The 25542-nt window shown below is 42.9% G+C and overlaps 2 pseudogenes and 1 gene segment (V, D, J or C); 2 read left to right on the top strand and 1 right to left on the bottom strand.

The window, feature by feature from the left end:
* Positions 1-1281: 1281 nt before the first annotated feature.
* Positions 1282-5855, top strand: LOC113178232 (uncharacterized; annotated as a pseudogene).
* Positions 5856-13452: 7597 nt separating this feature from the next.
* LOC144255314 (Ig heavy chain V region 3-6-like) lies at positions 13453-15361 on the bottom strand. The segment is given in 2 exon segments: positions 13453-13521; positions 14996-15361. Coding segments are annotated over 2 exon segments (435 nt in total).
* A 7863-nt stretch (positions 15362-23224) lies between these two features.
* On the top strand, positions 23225-24393 carry LOC144255256 (dnaJ homolog subfamily B member 14-like; annotated as a pseudogene).
* The last annotated feature ends 1149 nt before the right edge of the window (positions 24394-25542 follow it).

The raw sequence follows: 25542 nt of genomic DNA, 5'->3' as shown, positions 1-25542 counted from the left end.
ACCCCCTCCTCCAGCCACAGCCCACCTGCCCAAAGTCATTACCCAGTTAATTTCTTAGGGGGGACTGGAGTAAGGCTCTGGTTAGGATGAGGCTCTCCGACCCAACCTTTCCCCCTCAAATGCTCTTGCTTTGTCTCACAGATGAGCCCCCTGGGAACCTCATATCTAAACTGTGGATGGTAGACATCCAAATGCACTGGGTAAGACCATCTTCACCAGGTCCAAAGAGCCTGCCTAGCCCTCTCCCCTGCCCCTCTGGCCCCACTTCTGGCCTCAGTGAGAGATAAGGGGAAGAGGGCAGGGGGGCAAAGACAGCCTAGGACATATAAAAGTGCCAGAACCCCTTTTTTTCTGGGGATTCCAGGAAACCAGCTATGGCCCTATCTCCCTCCAGGAGAAGTCTATGCCACCCTTTTAAAATAAGCCCTGCTTTAATAAGGTCTGTGTCGGTGTGCTCCTCTAGTGTTCATACTCCAACATGTGAGGAAGCAGAACTCATCACCATAACTGCAGGTATCCCCATCACTGGTAACCTGGTTCCCCGGATGTGAGGCTGCTCCTCCTTTTTCACAGGTCTTAGGCTTCCTTTGTTCCCGTGCTCTCTTCCCCTCCTCTCTCTCTCCTTCCTCCACAAGTGACTAGGCTGTGGAGATGCTCAGTGGGATGACCAAAAGATGAGAAGCAGATTGGCTGGTGACTCCCTGTAGGAAAATCCCTGGGGCAGGTTACCTTAGCAACAGGTTGGAGCAGGGCCAGGTTACCTTGATTAGGGTGGGAAAGGGCTCTGAAGGAACTGGCATTCCAATCCTTCCATTCTCCAGATCCCACCCTTGCCTATCTGCCTGATTCTGGCTTCACTGCTGCACCAGCCCAGCTCTCCCTGGAAGTCCCTGTGGGGCCTCAAAGTGTCCCCAAAATCCTGTGTGTCTGTGGAAGGATACCGGGACTGAAAGGAAAAAATTATCTTCCAAATATGCATAATTATGTGTAAAGAAAACCTAATGTTATGTTTAACTCTAAAGAAGTAAAACTTAGGACCATTACAGAAGAAAGTCTGGAGGACACAGCCCCAGCTGCAGGGCCAGCAGCCCTGCTCCTGCATTCATGAGCCAAAGGTCATGGTGAGGACCTTGGGTTACTTCTAAGTACACAGAATAACCCACGAAGGAGGCAGACCCTTCTCAACATGGACAAGTGATGGGAGTCCATGCTGGGTCTGCCTTGGGGGATGTGTTACGCACCCTCCCCCAGTCCTTCTTATGTGTTCATATGGATGGGGCCATGTGTGCCCTGCGTCTGGCCCTCTACTTGTGTGTGCAAGCAGGTATGTCCTGTTCACTTCCCTGGGAGTTGTAGAAGTAGCAACAGCAAATTGGTTCAGGAGGAATGATTAGGACAGAGACTATGGCCACAGGGCCAAGGAGAGGACTTGATTGATCCTAATGGCCCCTGGGGTCTGGAGTCCCCTAGACTGTGTCCTGATTGCCCTGGTGAGGACTTCCACAGCAGAGAGCTCTTGGCTGTTCTGGTCATGGTGGTGGCTGTTTTCTGGGTCAGAGTCCAGTAGGGCAGCAATAGAGAACATCTGAGTTACTGTATCAGCAGCTCCAGGCACAAGGGTGTTCACACTCCCTCCCTGAATGTCCATCAGGCCTCCTCTCTGCCCTTTCCAGGACTGCTGTGGACAATTCAGGTTCAGGGCCACCTACTGTCTCTGGCAGGACCCGGGCAGCCAGGCTCCTGTTCTCAGGTGCCAGGTCTAGGGTGGGCAGCCTTTGTGTCAAGAAAAGAGTTTACTGAGTTGGCTGGTCAGATCGCTCCCTGCCACTCACTAGGGCTCATCTGCTGTGATGACCCAGCCTAGCTGCCTCTCCCCCTGCAGGAACCTAGCCTGATCCTCAGCCCCTTCCCTTCCATCTACAACCAGCAAAATTGCCTGAATCCAGTGCTGAGTCTCAGGGACTCCTTGGGATCAAGGAAGACCATGAGCCTGAGGTTCACCAAATGACCAGGGCACCAACCCTGTTTGGGGGTTGGCTTAGCTCTCTGTTTTCTGTACAGAGAAACCCAAAGACAGCCCTGATCAGGGCATCCCATGGAAGTCTCTCCCCTGAGATGATGGAAGAGACTCCCCAGGGTCCTCTGAGCTTTCTCAGCATCTGTCCCTGGTGACCACAGTACAGTCACTTCCACTTTAATAATGCTATTCTGCTTGTTGTTCATGTGAAACTGATCCTGTGTCAAAGTGTGCAGTGCAGGGACCCAGCAGAATCAGAGTGGGAGAGTGGACATCCTTGTCCCTGTCCTGAGCCGAGAGGAACTGTTTTCTTCATTCAGTTTGGTGGTGGCCTTGGGTTTGTCATATGTAGTTTTTAGAAGGTCAAGATGAGGCCCTCGTACCTCTAGCTTCTCCAGTCTTTAAGCATGATGGGGTGCTGAAGTTTATCCAATGCCTTTTCTGTACCTGTTGATGTGATGGTGTGCTCTTGTCCTCACCTCTATTTATGTGGTGAATCACAGATGGATATTTACATTATGGATGTGTTTATGTTGGGCAAACCTCCCAACCCTGTGGTGGTGACCACCTATTCATGGTCACCACCTTCTTATATATTTTTGAATGTATTTTGTCATTATTTTATTAAGGAACCACACATCTATGTTGATCAATGCTATTTGTCTGAAGTCTTCTTTTCTGGATGTGTCTTTGTTTGGTTTTGGAATCAGGGTGTTACTGGCTTTTTAGGATGATTTCTTCAGTGTTTCTCCTTTTCCATTTCACAGAATATTAGGAGGAGGTTGGCTTTAATCTCTCTTTAAAGTTCTCTTAGAATTAACTAAGAATCTTCTTCTGAGCTTTTCTCTCTTGGAAGAACTTTAATGGCTTTTCAATTTCATTGCTAGATATTTTTCTGTTTTAGACTTTATATTTTTGTACTACAATTTGTGTGGGTCACATGTGTTTAGAATTTCCTAATCTCTTCAATTTTTCTAGTTTATTGGAGGATATTTTTCAACATATTCTCTTATAATTTCATGGATATCAGAGTAGCCATTTCTTGTCTTTTAATTCTATTTTTTGTGTGTCTTCTGTTTTTTTATTAACTTTAGTTCCTTCATGATTTTTCAATCTTCTTTATGTTTTCTAGGAACCATCTTTTTGTTTCTTTGATTGTTTGCATTGTTAACATAGTTTCTAAAAACTCTTAATCATAGCAATTAAGCAAGGGAAGGAAATTAAAGGGTTACAGAGGAAAGATAGAAGTCTGACTATGCTGCTTGCAGGGGATGGGATCCAATGCATAGAAGGACCAATGTCTTCATCAGATGCTTCCGGATCTGGTAAACAACTTTAGCAATGTAGTTAAATACATCATACATACATAAATAAACCACTTTCTTACATTACTAAAATAGGTCTGCTGAGAAAAAAATCAGGAAAATGGTCCCATTCAAAATAACCTTAAGACAGACTTCAAGATGGTGGGCCAGATAGAGTCACCATTCTGTGACACTCCATGACCCAGGTCTCACCTAGTCAAAATACAACATCTCAGAGTGTGTGAGAGGACCTGCAAACAGCAACTTTCACAGAAATCACCAGTACTGTGACCACCATGCAGAAATAAGCACCTCTGTATTCGAGTAGAACTCTGGACTCCAGGCCAAAAGCCTGCATTTCTAGCTCATGCAGGACACTCAAGTCAAGACTACACATCATTAGAAACATTGACAGCTAGAGCAGAAAAATGACATAGACAGATTAAAGGATACACATGATTAAAATGTTCTGGAAACTCAAAAGAAGTCATAATAGAACAAATACAAGCAGTGAAAGTTCACTTCAACAATGAGCTACATAAACAAATCCAAGAAAGAAAAGATCACCACAACAGAGAGATAGAGGTTCTTAAAAAAATCAGAAATCCTTGAAATGAAAGAAATAATAAACCAAATGAAAAACAAATTAAAGCATCACCAACAGAGTAGACCACTGGGAAGACAGGACATCAGACAATGAAGATAAAATAAATCATCTTGAATAGACCGTAGATGACACAGTGAAAATGGTAAGAAACCATGAGCAGAACATTCAAGAAATATGGGATAGCATAAAAAGACCAAATTTAAGAGTTATTGGGATAGAGGAAGGCATAGAGGTTCAAACCAAAGGAATGAACAATTTATTCAATAAAATGATATCAGAAAACTTTCCAAACATGAAGAATGAATTGGAAATCCCAATTCAAGAAGCCTACAGGATGCCAAATGTACAAAATCACAATGATCCACATCAAGGCACATTATAATGAAAATGCCCAACATACAGAATAAGGAGAGAATTTTAAAGGCCACAAGAGAAAGGCATCAGATTACATATAGTGGAAAACCAATTAGGATAATGGCAGATTTTCAACACAGACCCTGAAAGCTAGAAGATCCTGGAATAACACATATCAGGCTCTGAAAGAAAATGGTTCCAACCAAGAATCATGTATCCAGCAAAATTAAGCTTCAGGTTTGAAGATGAAATGAAAACCTTCCATGATAAACAAAAGTTAGAAGAATTTATAGCTAGAAAACTGGCACTACAAAACATCCTTGGCAAAATATTCCATGAAGAGGAAATGAAAAATGACAATGAAAATCAGCAGAATGAGGTAGTACCCTAAAGGAAAAACTAATCTAAGAGGAAAACAAGTCAAGTTAAATAACAAAAATAAACAAATATTGCTGGAAATACAAACCATGTCTCAATAATAACCCTAAATATTAATGGCTTAACTCACCAACCACAAGACATAGGCTAGCAGGTTGGATTAAAAAATACCCAAAATATGCTGCCTCTAGGAGACTCATCTGATAGGAAAGGCCATATACAGACTGAAGGTGCAAGGTTGGGAAAAATCATGTTGCTCACATGGACTGCGGAAGCAAGCAGGGGTTTCATCCTCATATCCAATAAAGTAGACTTCAAGTCAACGTTAATCAAAAGGGATGAAGATGGACATTACAAGTGAGAAGCCGCTGCAGTGCTGAGCAGAGGAGGCAGAAGGCAGATATCAGAAGTGGCTGGGTGGGCGCCATGGGGGGATCACCACTGTTGAGGTGGTGAAGTGTAAGATCTAGGTTCTGCAGCAGCAAGTGGATGATGCCCAGGAGAGGGCTGGGCACCTCCAGCGGGAAGTTGAGGGATAGGGAAGCCTGGGAACAGGCTGAGATATCCTCCTTGAACTGCAGGCCCCAACTGGCTGAAGAGGAGCTGGAAGGTGCTCAGGAGCACCTACTACTGCCCTGGATGGTGCTCAGGAGCACCTCACTCTGCCCTGAACCATGCTCAGGAGCGCCTACTACTGCCCTGGGCCATGCTCAGGAGCTCTTTGCAACTGCCCTGAAAAAGCTGGAGTAAGCAGGATAGCTGCAGATGAGAGAGAGAGGTTTGAAGCTTATGGAAAACCGGTCCCTAAAAGATGAAGAAAAGATGGAACTCCAGGAAATTCAACTCAAATAAGCTAAGCGCATTGCACAAGAAGTAGGCAGGTGTATGAAGAGGTGGCTCCTAAGTTAGTGATAACTGAAGGAGACTTGGAACGCACAGAGGAACAAGCTGAGCTGGCAGAGTCCTGTTGATGAGAGATGGATGAGCAGATAAGACTGATGGACCAGAACCTGAGTGTCTGAATGCTACTAAAGTGCAGTACTCTCAAAAAGAAGACAAATAAGAGGAAAAAATAAAGTTCCTCACTGATAAACTCAAGGAGGCAGAGACCCGCGCTGAGTTTGCCAAACTAGAAAAGACAACTGATGATTTAGAAGATAAGTTGATGGGGCTGGGGATGTGGCTCAAGCAGTAGCGCACTCGCCTGGCATGCGTGCGGCCCGGGTTCGATCCTCAGCACCACATACAAACAAAGATGTTGTGTCCGCCGAGAACTAAAAAATAAATATTAAAAAATTCTCTCTCTCTCTCTCTCTCTCCTTTCTCACTCTCTCATTAAAAAAAAAGAAGATAAGTTGAAATGCAAACCAACGAGGAGCACCTTGTACACAAAGGATGCTGGACCAGACTCTGCTTGACCTGAATGAGATGCAGACTCCCCAGTCCTGCCTACGGCTTCTCCTCCCTCTGACCCTGACTCCACCTGAGGCCAGCCAGCCCAAAGCTGACCTTGAAACTGAGGGCTGGTCTTTAACTGGAAGGCTGCTTTCTCCTTACAAAACCCCTGCTACCCCCACCCCCTTGTCTTTTCACCAAACTGTCTCTGCTTCTTCCCAGAGATTCCAGCTGGGCTAGAGGCTGAGCACCTTTGGGAACAGCATTTAAGGGAATGTGAGCACAACACAAAGTGTCTCTAAAAGCACGTTGTGATGTACACACTTTGTAATTACTTTTTTGTTGTTACAGTAACCATTTGTAAACATTACAAATAATTTCATAGCTCTGAAGCAGCAATCTAATTCCCTTCTCATTTAGGATGGTAAATTTCCAGCCTAATCCCTATTGCTCTCTCCATAGAGGAGGAAAAGTGGAATGAGCCTCCCTTACTGAGGGCCAAACAGAGCCCAGGGAAAGACTCTACTATGGCAAACCTCATTGCTCCTCATTGTTTTTAGCATGAAGGTTTAGACAACTTTATTCTTTTCTTTTTATTCATTTTTTTCATCAGAAATGACCAAATTAACATGGTGAGAACTCTGAGATTTTGTTTTTCTGGTGCTGGGGATTGAACCCAGGGCCTTGTGCATATTTGGCAAATGCTTTACCACTGAGCCATACTCTTAGCCCTGAAACCAAATTTTTCTCCCATCTCTACCTACTTCCCAAGTGCTCAAGGAATGGATCATGAGCCCCTTAATCTTGTGGTGACCACTTAATTGCTCTCTTGCCTGCTTGAAAAAAAAAGGAAGAAAGAAAATTATTTTGGGCCACTGATTTAGCCATATGAAACTCATCTCACCAACCTTTTCTGGCTCTGAAGCTGCTGTATCTAAAAGTGCCATCTCATTGTGCTTTGTATCAGTCAGTGATGAAGAATCTTGAATATCTTATGTACAAATTTTTAAAAATTTTATATTATTTAGAAAGTGCATCTTTTAGGTTGGGCTACCTGGCCAACCCATCTGGCTGTGGGGGTCCTGCAGTCTGGGCTGTGTGCTGATGTTTCAAAGTTTCTTTCCCAGCCCAACCCCCACTTTAGGTGAGGTTTCTATGAGGTCTGTACATCCTGAAGCTGATTGGCTTAAAGTGTATTCTCCTTTGTTGTGGTCTCCTTGGGGCCAGTTGGGAGAAAGAGAAACAACAGTGCAAGGGTTTTGATACTGGATATAGACAAGTGTCTTTTTGAAATAAAAATCAGTCACTCAAAAAAAAGATGGACATTACATATTGCTCAAGGGAATCATACAACATTAAGACATAACAATCATAAATATATATGCCCCAAACAATGGTGCAGCTATGTTCATCAAACAAACTCTTCCAAAATTCAAGACTCATATTGACCACAACACAATAATCTTGGGTGACTTTAACACACCTCTCTTACCACTGGATAGATCTTACAAACAAAATTTGAATAAAGAAACTATAGATCTCAATATCACAATCAATAACTTAGACTTACCTGACATATAGAGTATATTCAACCTGTGTCAAGCAACTCTTAGCAAATAAAAAAAGCAGAGATACTACCATGCATTTTATCAGATCATAATGGAGTGAAATTGAAAATTAACAACAAAAAAGAAAATAAAATAAAAATTTCTCCATTACCTGGAGACTAGACAATATGCTACTGAATGAACAATGGGTTGCAGAAGACATCAAGGAGGAGATTAAACAATTCTTACAGATAAATAAGAACATAGACACAGCATATCAAAATCTCTGGGACACTATGAAAGCAGTACTAAGAGGAAAATTTATTGCATGGAGTTCATTCCTTAAAAGAAGTAAAAGTCAACAAATAAATGACCTCACACTACATCTCAAAGCCCTAGAAAAAGAAGAACAAATCATCCACATAAGCATTAGAAGGCAAAAAATAACTAAAATTAGTGCTGAAATAAATGAAATTGCAACAAAACAATTTAAAAAATTGACAAAATAAAAAGTTGGTTCTTTGAAAAAATAAATTAAATTGACATACCCTTAACTATGCTAACAAAGAGGAGAAAACTCATATTACCAATATACGTGATGAAAAAAGGAGATATCACAACAGACTCTACAGAAATACAGAGGTAATTAGAAATTATTTTGAAAATTTATACTCCAATAAAATAGAAGACATTGAAGGCTTTGACAAATTTCTTTAGTCATATGATTTGCCTAGATTGAATCAGGAATATATACACAATTTAAACAGACAAATATCAAGTGAGGAAATAGAAGACACTATCAGAAGCTTACCAACCAAGAAAAACCCAGGACTGGATGGATAAACAGCCAGTTCTACAACACCTTTAAAGAAGAAGTAATACCAATATTCTTCAATTTATTTCAGGAAATAAAAAAAGAGGCAGTAATTCCAAAGTCATTCTATGAGGCCAATATCAACTTGATCCCCAAACCAGGCAAAAACACATCAAAGAAAGAAAACTTCTGACCAATATCTCTAATGAACATACAGGCAAAAATTCTCAATAAAGTTCTGGCAAACTGAATACAAAAACATATCAAAAAGATTGTGCACCATGATCAAGTGGGATTCATCTCAGGGATGCAACATACGGAAATCAATGAATGTAATTCATCACATCAATAGACTTAAAAATAAAAATCATACAATAATCTCAACAGATGTAAAAAGGATTTGATAAAATACATCACCCCTTTATGTTCAAAACACTAGAACAACTAGGGATAACAGGAACATATCTCAACATTGTAAAGGCTATCTAATTTAACTCCAGGCCAACATCATTCTAAATGGAGAAAAATTGAAGACATTCCCTCTAAAAACTGGAACAAGACAGGGATTCCCTCTCTCACCACTTCTATTCAACATAGGTCTTGAAACACTGGCCAGAGCAATTACACAGACAAAGAAATCAAAGGGATCTGTATAGAAAAAGAACTTAAATTAGCACTATTTGCTGATGATATGATTCTATACCTAGAAGACCCAAAAAGCTCCTCAAAAAGCTTCTAGAATGAGTAAATGAATTCATCAAAGTAGCAGGATATGAAATTAACATCCATAAATCAAAGTCATTGCATATATTAGTGAAAATTTTCAGAAAGGGAAATGAGGAAAAGTACCCCATTCTCAATAGTCTCAAACAAAAGATACTTGGAAATCAACTTAATGAAAGAGGTGAAATATCTATACAATGAAAACTACAGAATCCTAAAGAGAGAAATCAAAGAAGACTTTAGAAGATAGAAAGATCTACCTTGCTCTTGGATAGGCAGAATTAATATTATCAAAATGACCATACTACCAAAAACTCTATACCAATTTAATGGCAATTCCAATCAAAATCCCAATGGCATTCCTCATAGAAATAGAAAAAGCAATCATGAAATTTATCTGTAACAATAAGAGGCCTGGATTACCTAAAGCAATCCTTAGCAGGAAGAGTGAAGCAGGTGGCATTGCTATACCAGACCTTAAACAATATTACAGAGCAATAGTAACAAAAACAGCATGGCATTGGCACCAAACAGGCTGGTAGACCAATGGTACAGAATAGAGGACACAGAGACTAACTCACAAAATTACAATTACCTTATATTAGACAAAGTTGCTCAAAACATGCACTGGAGAAAAAAATCATTTTCAACAAATGGTCTGGGAAAACTGGAAATTCATATGCAACAAAATGAAATTAAATCCCTATTTCTCACCATGCACAAAACTAATCTCAAAATGGATAAGGACCAAGGAATTGAACCAGAGACTCTGTGTCTAATAGAAGAAAAGGTAGGCCTTAATCTTCATCATGTTGGATTAGGCACCAACTTCTTTAATAAGACTCCTATAGTGCAATCATTAAAACCAAGAACCAATAAATGGATGGAATCAAACTAAAAAGTTTCTTCTCAGCAAAAGAAACAATCTCTGAGGTGAACAGAGAGCCTACATCCTGGGAGCAAATTGTTACCACTCACACATAAGACAGAGCACTAATCTCTAGGGTATATAAAGAACTCAAAAAGGTTAGCATCAAAAAAACCAAACAAATAACAACAAACAAACAAAAAAAAACAAATAATCCAATCAACAAATGGGCCAAGGACATGAACAGCTACTTCTCAGAAGAGGATATATACTCAATCAACAAATATATGAAAAAAATGCTCACCATCTCTAGCAATTAGAAAAATACAAACCAAAACTACTCCAAGATATCATTTCACTCCAGTCAGAATGGTAGCTATTATGCATAAAAACAACAATAAGTGTTGGTTATGATGTGGGGAAAAGTTACACTCATATGTTGCTGGTGGGACTGCAAATTGGTGCAGCCAATATGGAAAGCAGTATGAGATTCCTTGGAAATCTGGGAATGGAACCACCATTTGACCCAGCTATCCCTATCCTCGGGCTATTCTCAAAAGAGTTAAAACAGCATACTACAGGGACATAGCCACATCAAATTTTATAGCAGCACAGTTCACAATAGCTAAACTGTGGAGCCAACCTATATGCCCTTCAGCAGATGAATGGATTAAAAAATGTGGCATATATACACAATGGAATATTACCCATCATTAAAAGAGAATAAAATAAAGACATTTGCAGGTAATAGATCGTGCTGGAGAAGATAATGCAAAGTGAAGGTAGCCAATCCCCCAAAAATAAATGCCAATTTTTTTCTCTGATATAAGGAGGATGACTCATATTAGGGTAGGGAGGGGGAGCATCAAAGGAATAGATGAATTATAGATAGGGAAGAGGGGTGGGAGGAGGGAGGGGACAGGGGATTAGAAAGGATGGTGGAAAGTGATGGACATCATTATCCAAAGTACATGTATGAAGATAAGAATTGGGTGTCAACATACTTTATATACAAAGAGAAATATGAAAAATTGTGGTATATATGTGTAATAAGAATTGTAATGCAAAAACTACATGTATAAAGACATGAATTGGCATAAACATACTTTATATACAAAGATGAAAAATTGTGCTCTATATGTGTAATAAGAATTGGAATGCATTCCACTGTCATATATTTAAAAAAATAAAATCAATTAAAAATAACCTTAAAAATACTTGGAAAAATACAACAAAGGAGGTGAAAAATCTGTATAATGAAAACAGTGAACACCAAGGGGGACATTGTGGAACTTTGATATGGGAAGACCTACCATGTTCTTGAACAGTCAGAGTTAATAGTATCAAATGGCCAAACTTACCCCAGTGTCACACAGATACCACAAAATCTCCAACAAATATCAAAAACATTCCTAAGAGAAAAAGAGTCCTAATATTTGTGTGGAGAAATACAAACACACAACAGCCAAAGCAATCCTAAGTAGGAAGAGCAATGTGGAGATATGACGACATCAGACCTCAAATTATTTGAGAGAGCAGCTGGGGTTGTGGCTTAGCGGTAGAGCACTTGTGTAGCACGTGCAAGGCCCTTGGTTTGAACTTCAGCGCCATATAAAAATAAATAAGAAAGGGTATTTTGTCCAACTACAGCTAAAAAAAATATAAAATAAAAAGTTATTTGACAGAGCTACTGTATCAAATCCAGCATGGAGCTGGCATCAAAGCAGACATGAGAACAATGGGACAGAGTCAAAGAAACAAAGACAAACCAACATAAGTGCAATTATCTGGCACTTGAAAATGTTTCCAAAATCATGTTGGAGAAATGACAGCCTAATCAATAGATAGAGCTGGGAAAACTGAATATCAATATGTGAAAGATGATACTAGGTCACTCTCTCCCACCCTACAAAACCCAACTCAATGTTGGCCACAATTAGACTGGACACCCTGCAAGAGCTAGAATCAAATATTGCACCAACCCTCTTCTGTACTGACACAGACACCGACTTCCTCAACCAAGTTACTAAAGTGCAAGGATCCAAATTTTTAAAAAATCAGTAAGTAGGACAGTGTCAAATTCAAACCTTCAGCACATTCCTTGGAAAGCTTGGAATGAAACCATCATTTGACCCAGATATTCCCCTTCTTGGACTATACCCAAAAGACCTTAAAAGAGCATTCTACAGAGACACAGCCACATCAATGTTTATAGCAGCACAATTCACAATATCTAGACTGTGGAACCAACCTAGTGCCCTTCAATAGATGAATGGATTAAAAATATGTGGCATTTATACACAATGGAATATTATTCAGCACTAAAAAATAACAAGATCATGGCATTTCCAGGAAAATAGACTGCATTACAGCAGATTATGCTAAGTGAAGTAAGTCAATCCCTAAAAATCAAATGCCAAATGTCTTCTCTGATATAAGGGGGTGACTCAAAATGGGGTAGGGAGGAAGAGCATGAGAAGAAGACTACCACTAAATAGGGAAAAGAGGTGGGAGGGGAAAAGAAGGAGAAGGGGAGTTGCATGGAAGATGGAAGGAGAAACTCATTGTTATACAGAATACATATATGATGTTGTGATGAGAAAAAGAAAAAAAAAGTTTGTCACATTAGATTGGATAGAGAGAAATGATGGGAGAGGAGGGGAGGAGTAGGGGGGATAGGAAGGGCAGCAGAATAGAATAGACATTATGAATGTTGTATATTTATAGGTGACTCTATGAACAGTGTGATTCTGCAATCTGTACAATTAGAAAAATGAGAAATTATACCCCAATGATACAAATGTATGAATTGCCAAGATCATTGTAATGTCATGTGTAGATAATAAATAAATAAATAAAGAAGTAAATGAAAAGTAAATGAAAAAAATAAATAAATAAAAATAAAACTTTCAGCACAGCAATGGAAACAAGCAAGAGTGTGGGAGAGAGGCTTCATAATGGGAGATCATTGTCACCTGCTCCCCAGACAGGGAACTAATATCCAGTACATGTGAACAACCCAAAGCACTTTATGACAAGATAAAAATAACCCAATAAATAAATGGCAAAGAATGGATCAGACTTCTCAAAATAGAAAATAATAGTAGCCAACAAATACAGAAAATCATACTAAAAAATCTTAGCAATCAGAAAATGAAAATTGAGACTACAATAAGAATTCATCTCACACCAATTAGAGGGTCATCATGAAGAACACAAATAATAACATATGTTGGCAAAGATGTGGGAAGAGATCCAGGGAAGTATTGTTGGTGAGACTTCAGATTAATGCAGCCATTCTAGAAAGTCAGGACTCACATTTCTTGAAAGACCAGGAATACAGCCACAATATGACCCAGCTCTCCTACTCCTTGGTATTTATCCCTAAGAAGGAAATTCAGCAGTCCACAGCTATACAGCACCTCAATGTCTGTACCAGGGCTTCTCACAACAGCTCTACTACAGAGCGTTCCCAGACGCCCATCACAGATGACTGGATAAAGGGAGCTGGTGTCTGTGCAGAACAGGGTTTCACCCAGCCACAGGGAAGAGGGAAAATAGGTCAATGGAAGGAACTGGAGAATATCATGTTAATCTCAATTAACCAGATTCACAGTGTGAAATGTCAAGTGTTTACTCTGAAATAGAAATTCCAGACAAAGCAGAGAAAAAAGGGCTGGGAGGAATTCCATGGAGATAGAAGAGGGAGGAGGGAGGAGAGGAAGGGGATCAAGGGAGAGAAAAGAGGGACAGAAATGGGAGGGGAGGTGGAAGGAATTTGACCAACCACCTGTGCACCTGCATGAGAACACCACAGTGGATTTCCCCATATGTGCTCTAGGAAGCACTAATGTAAACAGATCACTAAAAAGATGTGTTAAGAAAAGGAAGAGGAAGAGGGTAAGGAGGGAGGGGTCAAGAGGAGGGGAGGAAGAGAGAAATGTTAGGTTGCTGAAAAAAGGAAATTATGTCCAATGATTTTGTATTATGGTAAATTGAAATGCAATCTATTTATAATTTTGATGTGGTAATAAAAACAGAAGTAAAAATTTAAAAATCCAAATTGTTTCTTTTATATAAGTCACAGATCAGTATAAAAAAAATGTACGTAGAGCTCCCTTAGGAAGCTGGTTCATGAGAGGCCCCAGATGCAGGCGTCCAGCCCCACCCCCTCTGCACCTGCTCCATCGATAATGAAAGAATGAAGACAATGTGGATTATATACCAATAATGCTGCTCTCTTCAGGCATTAGGAAGAGTGAAGGTGTGGTAAATGGATGGGGCTGGAGAACATTAGCACAAGGGACATAGGAAAGCTCAGAGCATCAGGATTGAGTGTTTCCTCTCACATGGGGAAGATAGAGAAAATAAGAAAAATAAAGGCAGCAGGAATCCCAAGATAATAGAACAGATCAGTGAAAGAGGAAGGTGACCAAGGTGAGGGAGGAGGGACAGAGAAAGGGAGGAGCCAGGAGTGAACTGGGCAGTTGTGAAGGGCCAGTCCCATGGATCCTGCACAAGTACAGAGCAGCATAGAGTTTCACTATATAATATAAAATACAGTGTACATACAGACACACAGTACATACAGTGTTGATTTAATAAAAAAGTATAAAGAAGAGGAAGAAAGATAAGTAGGGCAAAGCAACTGGGGAACAGAGGAAAAGAATGAGGAGGCACAATGAGAGAAAGAGACATTAAAGTCAATGACTGTGCATGACCAGGTCACAGTGAATAACAAGGATATCTATGACATCGTATTTTGAAAGTAAAAATAGAGTTAAAAATTAATCATTTTCAAAGTAAAGTATAGGCACAAATACAGAGGCTCCCCTGGGAAGTGAGCACATGAGAGGACCCAAACAAAGAAAATGGCCCCCAAACATCCTCTGCATCTGACCCTGAGCTCCTGTGTGCTGATCGCCCTCTGCTGGCCCTGGGCGCCCTGCAGGAAGTTTGTGTCTGGGCTCACAATAAAGTCCCCTCACTGTGTCTCTGGCACAGTAATAGGTAGCAGTGTCCTGGGTGGTAATGGAGCTCAGCTGCAGAAAGAACTGGTTCTTGGATGTGTCTCTGGAGATGGACATTCGGCTCTTGAGGGATGGGCTGTAGTAAGTGCTACCACCATTACTTATGTGCCCTATGTATTCCAGCCCCTTCCCTGGGGGCTGACGAATCCAGCTCCAGTAGTAACCACTGGTGATGGAGTAACCAGAGACAGCACAGTTGAGGGACAGGGTCTGCGAGGGCTTCACCAGGCCAGGTCCTGACTCCTGCAACTGCACCTGGCACAGGACACCTGGGGACAAGAAGAGAGACACCCTGTCACTCATCTGCAGCCACAACCTCCCCATGGACCCAAGACTAACACTGGGGACACTAACTTTGCAGGGCTGTGACCAGGCACAGGACAAGACACAGCAGCCTCATCTTCTAGACCACACCTGCCTTCCCAGAGACCTCAGCCCTGTCTGAGCAGAGAACTGGGATCTCCCACAGCCCAGAGAGCCTTTGAACCCAGAGCAGGAGGAGGAATTTGCATGTGGGTGAGGCTCTTCTGATATCTGGAGAGGATGAGGTCAGGCTGCCCAGGTCCTCTGTGCTCCTGAGTTGTGTCCCTGTCTTGAACCCAGGTGGAGCTTTACCTGTGAGAGGAGAGCAGGTGGTTTCAGGGGAGCTGGAAGGCTGTCAGAGGGGGAGCCCACCCTCCTGAGCCCAGCCCTGCCTCCTCCAAGCCCTTCCTTCCTGCGCCTGGGAGGGTCTTAGAGTGGCAGGAAAATGCCCAGCATGCAAGAGGCCCAGGTTCACCTCCCAGTCCTGAAGGAGAAGCCCTCAGTGATAACTGAACAGAGCCCAGGGCTGAGGATGGGGTTCCCCGCATCCAGGAGAAGAGCCTCCCTTTGTTCTCAGGACTAGTTCATCTCTTTCATCTCTGTGAGATTTGGGGGCTACAGACTGAGCAGTAGGGGAGGGATAAGGGTCTCAGGAGGGCAGGGGTTTTCTGCTGTGTGCCCACTGCCTCCTTACCCTCTGCCCTGCTTGTCCTCCTGACTGTCCAGCCAGTGCCTGTGGACAGCAGTGGGTGGGAATCTGCCCTGAGCTGTTCCCCTCACCTGTCCTCCCTCTGGTGTCCATCAGGAGAGGACAGGATGGAGGTGCTGGGCCAGGTGAGAGTCCTGGGAGCAGAGGCAGCTCTCAGCTGCAGCCTGAGGCTGAGAGCCCCTGAGTGCCCCCAGAGCAGCAGAGCCAGGCTGACAGCAGACAGGACAGCATGCAGGGCAGGCTGGGTGAGGGAGGAGGCCCAGATCCCTTCCCTGTACAGCATCACTGCAGTGAGACCTGCCTTGCCCACAGCCCAGAATTTGGAGAGAACTGTGGACCCTGTTTTTAGTGAGGTGGGGTCACTGAGAAGGTAGGTGTAGTTGCTGACCTCCTGATGAGGCTCAGGAATTGGCCTTCTGCCTAACTGAGTGAGCACAGCACACTAATAAGACATGTGGGCTCCTCTCCTTATTCCCTGTGGTGTTGACCATGAACTTCCTGCAAACACTGAGCCTGCAGCACCCACCTCTTGGTCTTGGGGTGGCTCAGGTAAGACCTGCTGGTCTCCAGGTTTTCACCATCCAAAAAGCCAGGTGTGCCATTATATGTAGTTTCCAAGTCCTAGCAAATCATCTGATTTAGAAAGCTATTCTTCAAGTTAGACCATCATAGCAATGTACCTGGACCCTTGGTATGACACTCTTTTCTCCTCCCCTCACCAGGTGTGAACCAGTGGGTTCTAGCACCCAGTGTTTTACTTGGCCCTACCTGAGATTTCATGTCCATCTACTACATTAACATCATGCTCACTTATGGCTCTCTTTCATTAAGCTATGATCAAAATTTCATAAATCCAATATTTTGGTCTCGCAGGCTCCTTGACTTCCTCTCCCATGACCTGGGTTGCTTTGGAACTGTCCTGAGTGGCCTCATGCTCAGTTCAGGTGATTTCTCCTCCTACTCATGGATGATTGACATTGGTGACCTATTGACACTAGAGCCTTGGCCAAGATTTCTGTGTCACAATTGAAAAAATAGTTTCTGTTTCTCACATTCTTTCTGTGTAAGGCACATCCCAGTGTTCTTTCACATCTGAAGCCCAGGGATTCATAAAACATAATTCTTGGGGACCATTGGAAATAATAAAATCACAATGCAGAGACATTGCAGGGAACATGGTCCTCCATTGCTGGTCAGAAAAATATTTGTTCACAGTATGAAACAGAAACAAGAGGATGGGTAGAGGGAAACTCCTGGGAATGGATGTCGGGGGGGGGGTGGGGGGGGGAATTGCCTTCCCAGGCAGTTCATGTCAATGGATAACAGCAAACATACTATACGTTTGATTGCAAATTTGACCTGGCTACCAGGGCTGTGGAGGAAAGTTGGCCAGAAATTATATTGGTGACTAACTGTAAATTGCTTAGCTGCTGCCTGAGTATATATACATGGTAACTGTGCAATACAATCAGAACTGCTTCTTGCTTGGTCTCCAAAGGTCTTGATTAGTGACTCTGCAGCCATACTCTCCTCTACCCTGTTCCGTGGACTTCCTTGCTGGATGAGGAGAGCCCATGGACCCAGGAGACTAGGAGTCAAGCCTCTATGGGACCAGTTTCCACTCCTCAGTACTGATCCACAGACCTAATATCAGCAGAGAATAGTGATGCACACACACCAATGTTACAGCAGCATAGCTCCAGGAGCCAGGTGTAGCACCAGCCAGGTGCTGTCCACACAAGAGTGGACAGAGAGAATGTGACCTGCGTGTCCACTGGAGCTCCCACAGCAACAAGAGAGAGAGAAATAATGTCACTTCCTGGAAAATGGACTGAATTGGGAACATCATACTTGGAGAAAAAAGTCAGACTCACCAAGTGAGGTAATGAAAGATGTTGTCACATGCGACAGTTACAGACAGGGAAACCCACCAAACCAATACCAGGGGCTCTTCTGGAACCTCACAGAAAGTAGGAACAGAAGGGGGAAATACTCCCCAGACCACCCCTCCCTGTCCTCAGGAACAGCACCCTGGGCTGAAGAGAAGGGTCCAGAACAAGAGTCCTCAGAGGAGAAGCATCACAGGGAGGTGACAACGGGGAGAGGCAGGTTTCTGTGGTGGGTGGGAGGTGACAATGTGGGCCAGGACCACCTCTCCACTGCAGTGGGGACAGACAGAGGCCTCCCTAGTGGCCCTTCATGTGAGCCCAAAGCCAGGCTGGAGAGAAGCTCAGAGCAAGTCCCCTAAGGCAACCTTGGCCTGGAATAAAATTTATCAGGTTACAGAGTTTCAGGTGCAGAAAGAAGTAGGAGAGCTGGATGTCATCTAAGGAGCCAGGAACCAGATGTGAGGGGATCAAAGCACAGGGTGGTTCCAAGGAATGTTTTCATAAGACAGAAACCAAATGCTAGTGAGGGCCCCATACAACAGAAATCTCCAAATACAGAGTGGACAAGGTTCAAGATGATATTTATAGAACACTTAGAAAAAAGCAGGTCTGGGGCTGGGGATGTGGCTCAAGCGGTAGCGCGCTTGCCTGGCATGCATGCGGCCCGGGTTCCATTCTGAGTACCACATACAGACAAAGATGTTGTGTCCACCGATAACTAGAAAATAAATATTAAAAATTCCCTCTCTCTCTCTCTCTCTCTCTCTCTCTCTCTCTCTCTCTTTAAAAAAAAGCAAAAAAAAAGAAAAAAGCAGGTTAAAGTAATTTTCTGAAATTATAATAAATTGTAATAAAACACATGAAATCCAACAAAATGCCTGTCTGCTAACATAAAATCCAAGCCAAGCCCAACAAGACAGGACATTGAGATCAAAAGAGAGGACAAGAGGGACATGAAGCAGTCTCAGCAAGGTGTGTGAAACACAACAACATACACTATGAATGCTTATTCGGGTTTCAATATGTATTCCACTGGTAAATCCCAAATCTAATGTATATAACTTTGTCCAAACATTTTACTCAGAAAAGCAGGCTTAAGATATCGAACTCAAACTGTCCAAAAGTGAGGGGCACCATATTTAGGGAATGGTATCTCAGCATCCACCAGTGCTCAGGAAGAAGCTGAGCAAGGTTCCCAGAGTAAGTTCTGAGTTCTGAATGAGGCAAAGGAGACATAAACTCAACCACTAAGGAAAAAAATTAATGAAAAAATTCTATGTTTATCAAATGCAAAATCACTTCTGTTCACCAATGAAAACAATATTGTACAAGGTATGATTGTTAGTTAGGTATACATGAAAACATCAGGGATATACAGCAAAAGAAAATCATTGTATTTGTATTTGGTATGAAAAAATAAATTATAATTTGAGAAGATGATGATAATGCTCAACATAAAATATTACAAATAATTAAAAATATAAAAGTATTGTTGATTGAAAAAGAAATGAGTTCCACTGATATAAAATATAAAACTCTAAGTTACTTAGAAACTTATCCATTTTGTATACAAAAAAAGTGTTATGACTCTCAATCAAAATCTTTTGGGAAAAAAAATCAATTAAAAATAAAATCTTTTGGAAAAAGCACAATAATTTAAATTTATGAAGTGAAGCAGGAGTTGCCTGGGAGTATTGTGGAACTAAATATTGGTGATGCTCATCCTCACCCAGACTGGAGCTGGACTCTCAATAGGGTGGGCACCTACGTGTCCCTCTCTGTGATCCTGAAATCCAGCCCCAGTGACTGGAAACCCAGGCCCTGTCCTAGGTGCCTCTGCCCAGCAGCCAGATGGCCTGGGGCTTCTCAGACTCAAGATCACCTCATAGCAAGATGGAGTCAGAGTGGCTCTGAGCACAGTGTGTCTTCAGGGTTCTGAAGCCAGTGGCCCCACTGGCCTCACTTCTGGGCATGGAGCTGAGAAAGCTCCTGAGCATGTCTTCCTCTGGTGCTGGTTAGTCTTGAACATCCAGGTGGAGTTTTCCCTGCTTACCCTGACACTGTGGGAACTCACTCTCTCCCCTATCCCCAGGACAGCTGAGTCCTGCTGCACCAGTGCAGCACTCCCTCGGCATCACTGTGGGGAATTCAAAGTGTCTCTCAAATTCTCCATGTCTGTGGAAGGCCCCAGCCTGGACATCACTGTGGAGAAGTCCCTCATGGTTCTGCAGGAGGGCTCAACCACAGTGCTGAGAGCAGAAAAGTACCCAGGACCCCCCTTACCCTGGTTATCTTCTCTTCTTCCTCTGGCTGCTAAAGGCTCTTCTCTCTGGAGGGATCAGGCTCCATAAGCTCTGTCTGTGACATGGGCCAGGCTGCCCTGTGCTGAACTATGGAGCTCTCCTGTGTCTCTACAACCTGAGGACAGCAGACATTCTGATGACGGGTTGGTTTCAGAGACAGGACTTGGAATCAGGCCCTCCCTTAGGAACCCTTGATGATGGGCCTGAGCTGTGACCTTTGTGTGTCCTGGTATGAGCTGGGTCCTGACCCCACTGTCCATTTTGCCTCACTCTGAATCCAGAGTAGCAAGTCTACTCTGTGACTGATTGTGTGTCTCAGAAAGTGCTGTCAACAACTCTGCAGAGGGCTCTGGATATTGTGTGTCCCACTGTGAGGTCACTCACAGGAGCAGGTGTGGCCACACCCTGAGCTTATGCATGGTGAAACTCTGCTCCCTTACAGTGATGACTTTTGAATGTAGAACTGAGAGCAGATGAACAGGATTGTAAATCTAGGAAAGATCCATGGGGAGACTCTGAACTGAGGGGAAGCCCCAGTGGAAATCCATTTGAATCTCCCTCTTCAAGAGTTTAAGTTGGAGACTGTGATATAGGGCTCTAAGTGGCCCTGGTGTTCCTGTCACCCTGAAAAAACAAGGAAACAAACATTTTTGTCAAAGATATCAGAGAAATATACAAACTGAATTAAAAAAAGTATTACTTGCCTAGGACCCAGGGGGATAGAGAAAAAAAGCCTCAATACACAACAAGAAACCAGTCCTCAACCGCTCTCTGCACCTGCTCCTGTCCTGACCCTGAGATTCTTATGTGCTGAGCACCCCCTGCTGGCCCTGGTCGCAATGCAGGAGGTTTGTTTCTGGGCTCACACTAAGGACCCCTCACTGTGTCTCTGGCACAGTAATAGGTGTCCTTGTCCTTGGCTCTCAGACTACTCATTTGCAGGTACTGCATGTTCTTGCAGTTGTCTCTGGAGATGGTGAATTGGCACTTCACTGAGTCTGGGTAGTAGGGGCTACCACCATTTTAGTTAAATTGTCAAAACATTACAGGCCCTTCCCTGGAGCCTGGCAGACCCACTTCATCCAGTAGCTGCTCAAGGTGAATCTAGAGGCTGCACAGGAGAGTTGCAGTCCCACTCCCACCAAGGGCTGCACCAGGCCTCCCCCAGACTCCACCAGCTATATTTCCACTTGTCACCTGCAAACACAGAAGCAGCCTGGCCAGGACACTCTCACTCATACACTCATTCTCTCACTTCTGTCCACTCACACGCTCAGGGTCTCTGGTTCTCCATTATTTACCTTTTAAGACAGCCACCAGGAAAACCCAGCTGAGCACACTCTCCATGCTAACTGTCCTTGCAGTGACCAGTCAGGAGTGGGCCATGGAGCAAGCACAGGGACTGCACACAGGGTCTCAAGCCCAGGGCTGTGTCAATGGGGTAGGGAACCTGCCACTCACACACCGAGAGCAGACAGTGCCAGGCTGCCCCTGTGTCTCCATGGTGATTTGGCCATGATCAGGACCTGTACCTGAGGGTGAGACAGGAAAGGAGAGGCTCTGGCCATGGGCTTCTACTGAGTGAAGTAGGCTACAGCCCTGAGAGTATTCAGACCTCTCCATGGCTCCCATTTCCATGCCCAGCATCTTTTTTGTCCTGTCCAGGGAATATGGTGAAAGAAACAGGAAAGACTTGAAAATTGGAGCAGTGTTCCTGTATCATTTGGGGCCTGAGACCAATTATAGCTAGCTAACTATCTATCTATATTTCTATGTATCTATTATCTATCATCTATCTTTCTCTGTGAATCATCAATCATCTATTATGTATGTATTATTTATCATCATTTTCTTATATTTATATCAGCTATGATACATTATTTGGTCACCTATTTATATCTCTATATTATCTTTTATCATTTCCTTGTTATCTATCAATGAAATACCTTATCTATCTACCAGGTATCTCTCTATTTGTCTGCCCTCTGTCTGTGTATATCTATCTATCTATCTATCTATCTATCTATCTATCTATCTATCAATCATCTGCGACCTGTTCCTCCCTTCCTGCTCCTGGGCAGTGCAGGACCTGGGGAAACAGCATCTCACTGTCTGGGACATGTGTCCTGTGATCCTCCTGGGCACACAGCTACCTGCCCATGCTGCTGCTGCCCTGTCTTTCTCAGCATGTCCACATCATCCACAGATAGAGAGAACAACTGACACCCTGGGCCAGGCTCCCCAATGGCCTGCCCCTGAGACCTTCCACCATGTCCCCACAGCACTACTGAGGTCATATCCCAGCACATGTTCCTGTGTGGTGCAGAACTTGTGAGAACCACGAGAAGGAAGTGCGTCTGAACTTAAGGATTTGCTGTAGATCCCCACTCTCCAGCTTATCCAAATGAGGGCCAACCAGAGGCTCTCTCAGACCTGGGGAAAGCCCAGCTTGCCCACCTCTAGTCAACATCACACTGCAAGCCTTAGCAATAGCAATTTACAGGACAGGGAAGCAAAGGCCCTTCAAAGTGGGAAGGAGAATTCAAGGAACTTCAGTTTTAGATGACCCAATTTTATATACATAAAAACCTAAAGAGGTCCCCGCCCCTCTCTGCATATGGCTGCTGTTGCCCCTGGCTGCTATGGGCTCCTTAGCTCCGAGCCAATCGGCTCTTTCTATTGGCTGCCACTTGGGCTGGGACGCCCAGGCCCAGGAGATCTGTCTGGGGCTGGGAGAGATGGCTGGCGCCACAGCGGCCCGCGGGGGGCGGGGAGGCCGCTGTGAGGAGGCGGAGCTGCGAGGCCCGCCCGTGCGCCCCCACCACCAAGGTCCCTGGTGCTCCTCCCTGCTTGCTGCAGCCCCTTACTCCCACCCAGGCTGGCCTCGCATCCTAGGCAGTGGCGGCTACCCCCTCGTAGCCGCACTTCTCAAGGAAAGGGAACCAGGCGCAAGTCTTGGGGGGAACCGGAATAAGGCAGAGAAATGTGTCGAGGTCGCCAGGGAGGCCCGGATCCCGGCAACCGCGATAAGGCCCAGCGCTCCCTTCAAAAGCGATACCCTCTGCCCTGGGCCCGCTGTTGCTCAAGCTAGTCTTCAACTCCTGGGCTCAAGCAGTCCTCTTGCCTCAGCCTTCCTGAGTAGCTGGGAATAGAGAACTGTGGGAGATAATTATGAAAAATGAAGCACTGCTGGAAATAGTCGTCATTGCAGAACACCATCAGGACTAGTGATCCCAGCAAACACCACTGCACAAAGGACAGCATATCCCGCGGTGGTGAAAGTGGAAAATGCTATACCAAAGACCAAGTAGATGGAGTTCTCAGCATTAACAAATGTAAAAATTATTATGAAGTACTTGGAGCTGCAAAAGATGCTGGTGATGAAGATTTGAAAAAAGCTTATAGAAAGCTTGCTTTGAAGTTTCATCCAGACAAAAACCATGCATCTGGAGCAACAGATGCTTTTAAAAAGATTGGAAATGCTTATGCTGTTTTAAGCAACGCAGAAAAAGGAAAACAGTGTATCTCACAGGCAGTGAAGAACAAGCATGTAATCACCAAGACAATGGCAGATTTAATTTCCATAGAGGCTGTGAAGCTGATATAAAAAATATAATTGTTCAATATATTTTTGTTCAATATATATTTCCTTCAGGTAGTGTACACTCATTTTCAAATGGCCGAGCTGGTTATAGCCATCAACATCAGCATCCACATAGTGGACATGAAAGAGAAGAAAAAGGGGAGACGAAGGTTTTTCTGTGTTTATCCAGCTGATTCCCATTATCCTACTGATCCTTGTGTCATTATTAGCCAACTGATGGTCTCCAATCCTCCTTATTCCATATATCCCAGATCTGGATCATAGCAAACCATTAAAATGCAAACAAAAATTTTTGGCCTTGTTTACTATGTCAACAAGGACTTTAAAAATGAATATAAAGGAATGTTATTACCAACGGTAAAAAAGAGTGTAGAAGAAGATTATGTGACTAATATTCGAAATAATTTCTGGAAAGACAGCAAAAAACAGATATGCAGTATGCAGCAAAAGTATACCGTGATGATCAACTCCGAAGGAAGGCAGATGCCTTGAGCATGGACACCTGTAAAGAACTGGAGCGGCTGACTAGCCTTTATAAAGGAGGATGAACTGGAATTTGTATTTATACCTTTCAGCATGTTCTTTATCTCTTCTGTACATTTAATTTCATCATGAGAGCTGAAGAAAAAGATTTGATATTAAAAATTGAACTGAATAGTTGGTTCCTGAAATCTTGGGCTGCTTATGACCTATTGGTTCCTTTAAATAGTAAGAACTGAGAACTGAAATTAACATTTATGTTTCTGCAATTATTTTCATTTTAAAAGCTTATATGATTCCTCACTAAAAATGCTTTGAGAAAGGATTCTCATACCTGTAGCAATTCAGTTTTAATGATTCTCTCTCTTTTCCCTCACGTAAATATTTATGGAATGATCATTTTGTGTACATACAGATTATTGCCTTTTATTTAAATTCTTTTAGTGTTTAGTTCCATAAGACACTTCCTTAAAAAAAAAAAAAAACTAAAGAGTCCACCTTGAATGTTACAACTGACAAACTGGTAAAGTCACAAAATACAAAGTTGTCATACAAAATGTGACATTTTTATACATCAAAAGTAACCATGTTGTGGGCTGTGGATGGGGCTCAAGAAGTAGTGAACTTGCCTGGTATACATGGGGCATTTGGTTCGATCTTCATAAAAATAAAATAAAGATGTTGTGTCTACTGAAAACTAAAAAATAAATATTTAAAAATTCTCTCTCTTCTTTCTCTCTCTCTCTCTCTCTCTCTCACTGTCTCTTGCTCTCTCTTTAAAAAAAAGTAATCATGTTGAAAAATTCAAGAAATAGTCCTATTCAACATTGCTACATAATTATCTAGAATTAAATTATCCAAAAAATGAAATATATCCATTAGGTAAACTCTAAATTTGTTTAAAGCAATTGAAGATGAAATACAGAAAAAGTGGAAAGGTATCCCAATTCATGGAATTGGAGTAAAAATACTGTTGATTGTCCACACCCCATGAAACCACCTGAGGATTCAGTGCATCCTTTGCCAAAGTTCCTGTGACATTCTTTACAGAAAGAGAAAGCATAAACTTAAAACTCACAGAGAGCCAAAGGGAAACTGAATAGGCAAAGCCACCTTCACCCAAAATAGCACTGCCTGGTCTCATCTCTTCCTGCACGTCAACATGTACCACAGGTGACAGCAGCCTAGACAGCTGGCCCTGCACGGAACCCACACAC

This window comes from Urocitellus parryii, chromosome 6, assembly GCF_045843805.1.
Source record: "Urocitellus parryii isolate mUroPar1 chromosome 6, mUroPar1.hap1, whole genome shotgun sequence".
Classification (NCBI taxonomy): domain Eukaryota; kingdom Metazoa; phylum Chordata; class Mammalia; order Rodentia; family Sciuridae; genus Urocitellus; species Urocitellus parryii.
This window is presented reverse-complemented; position numbering and strand designations above follow the sequence as displayed.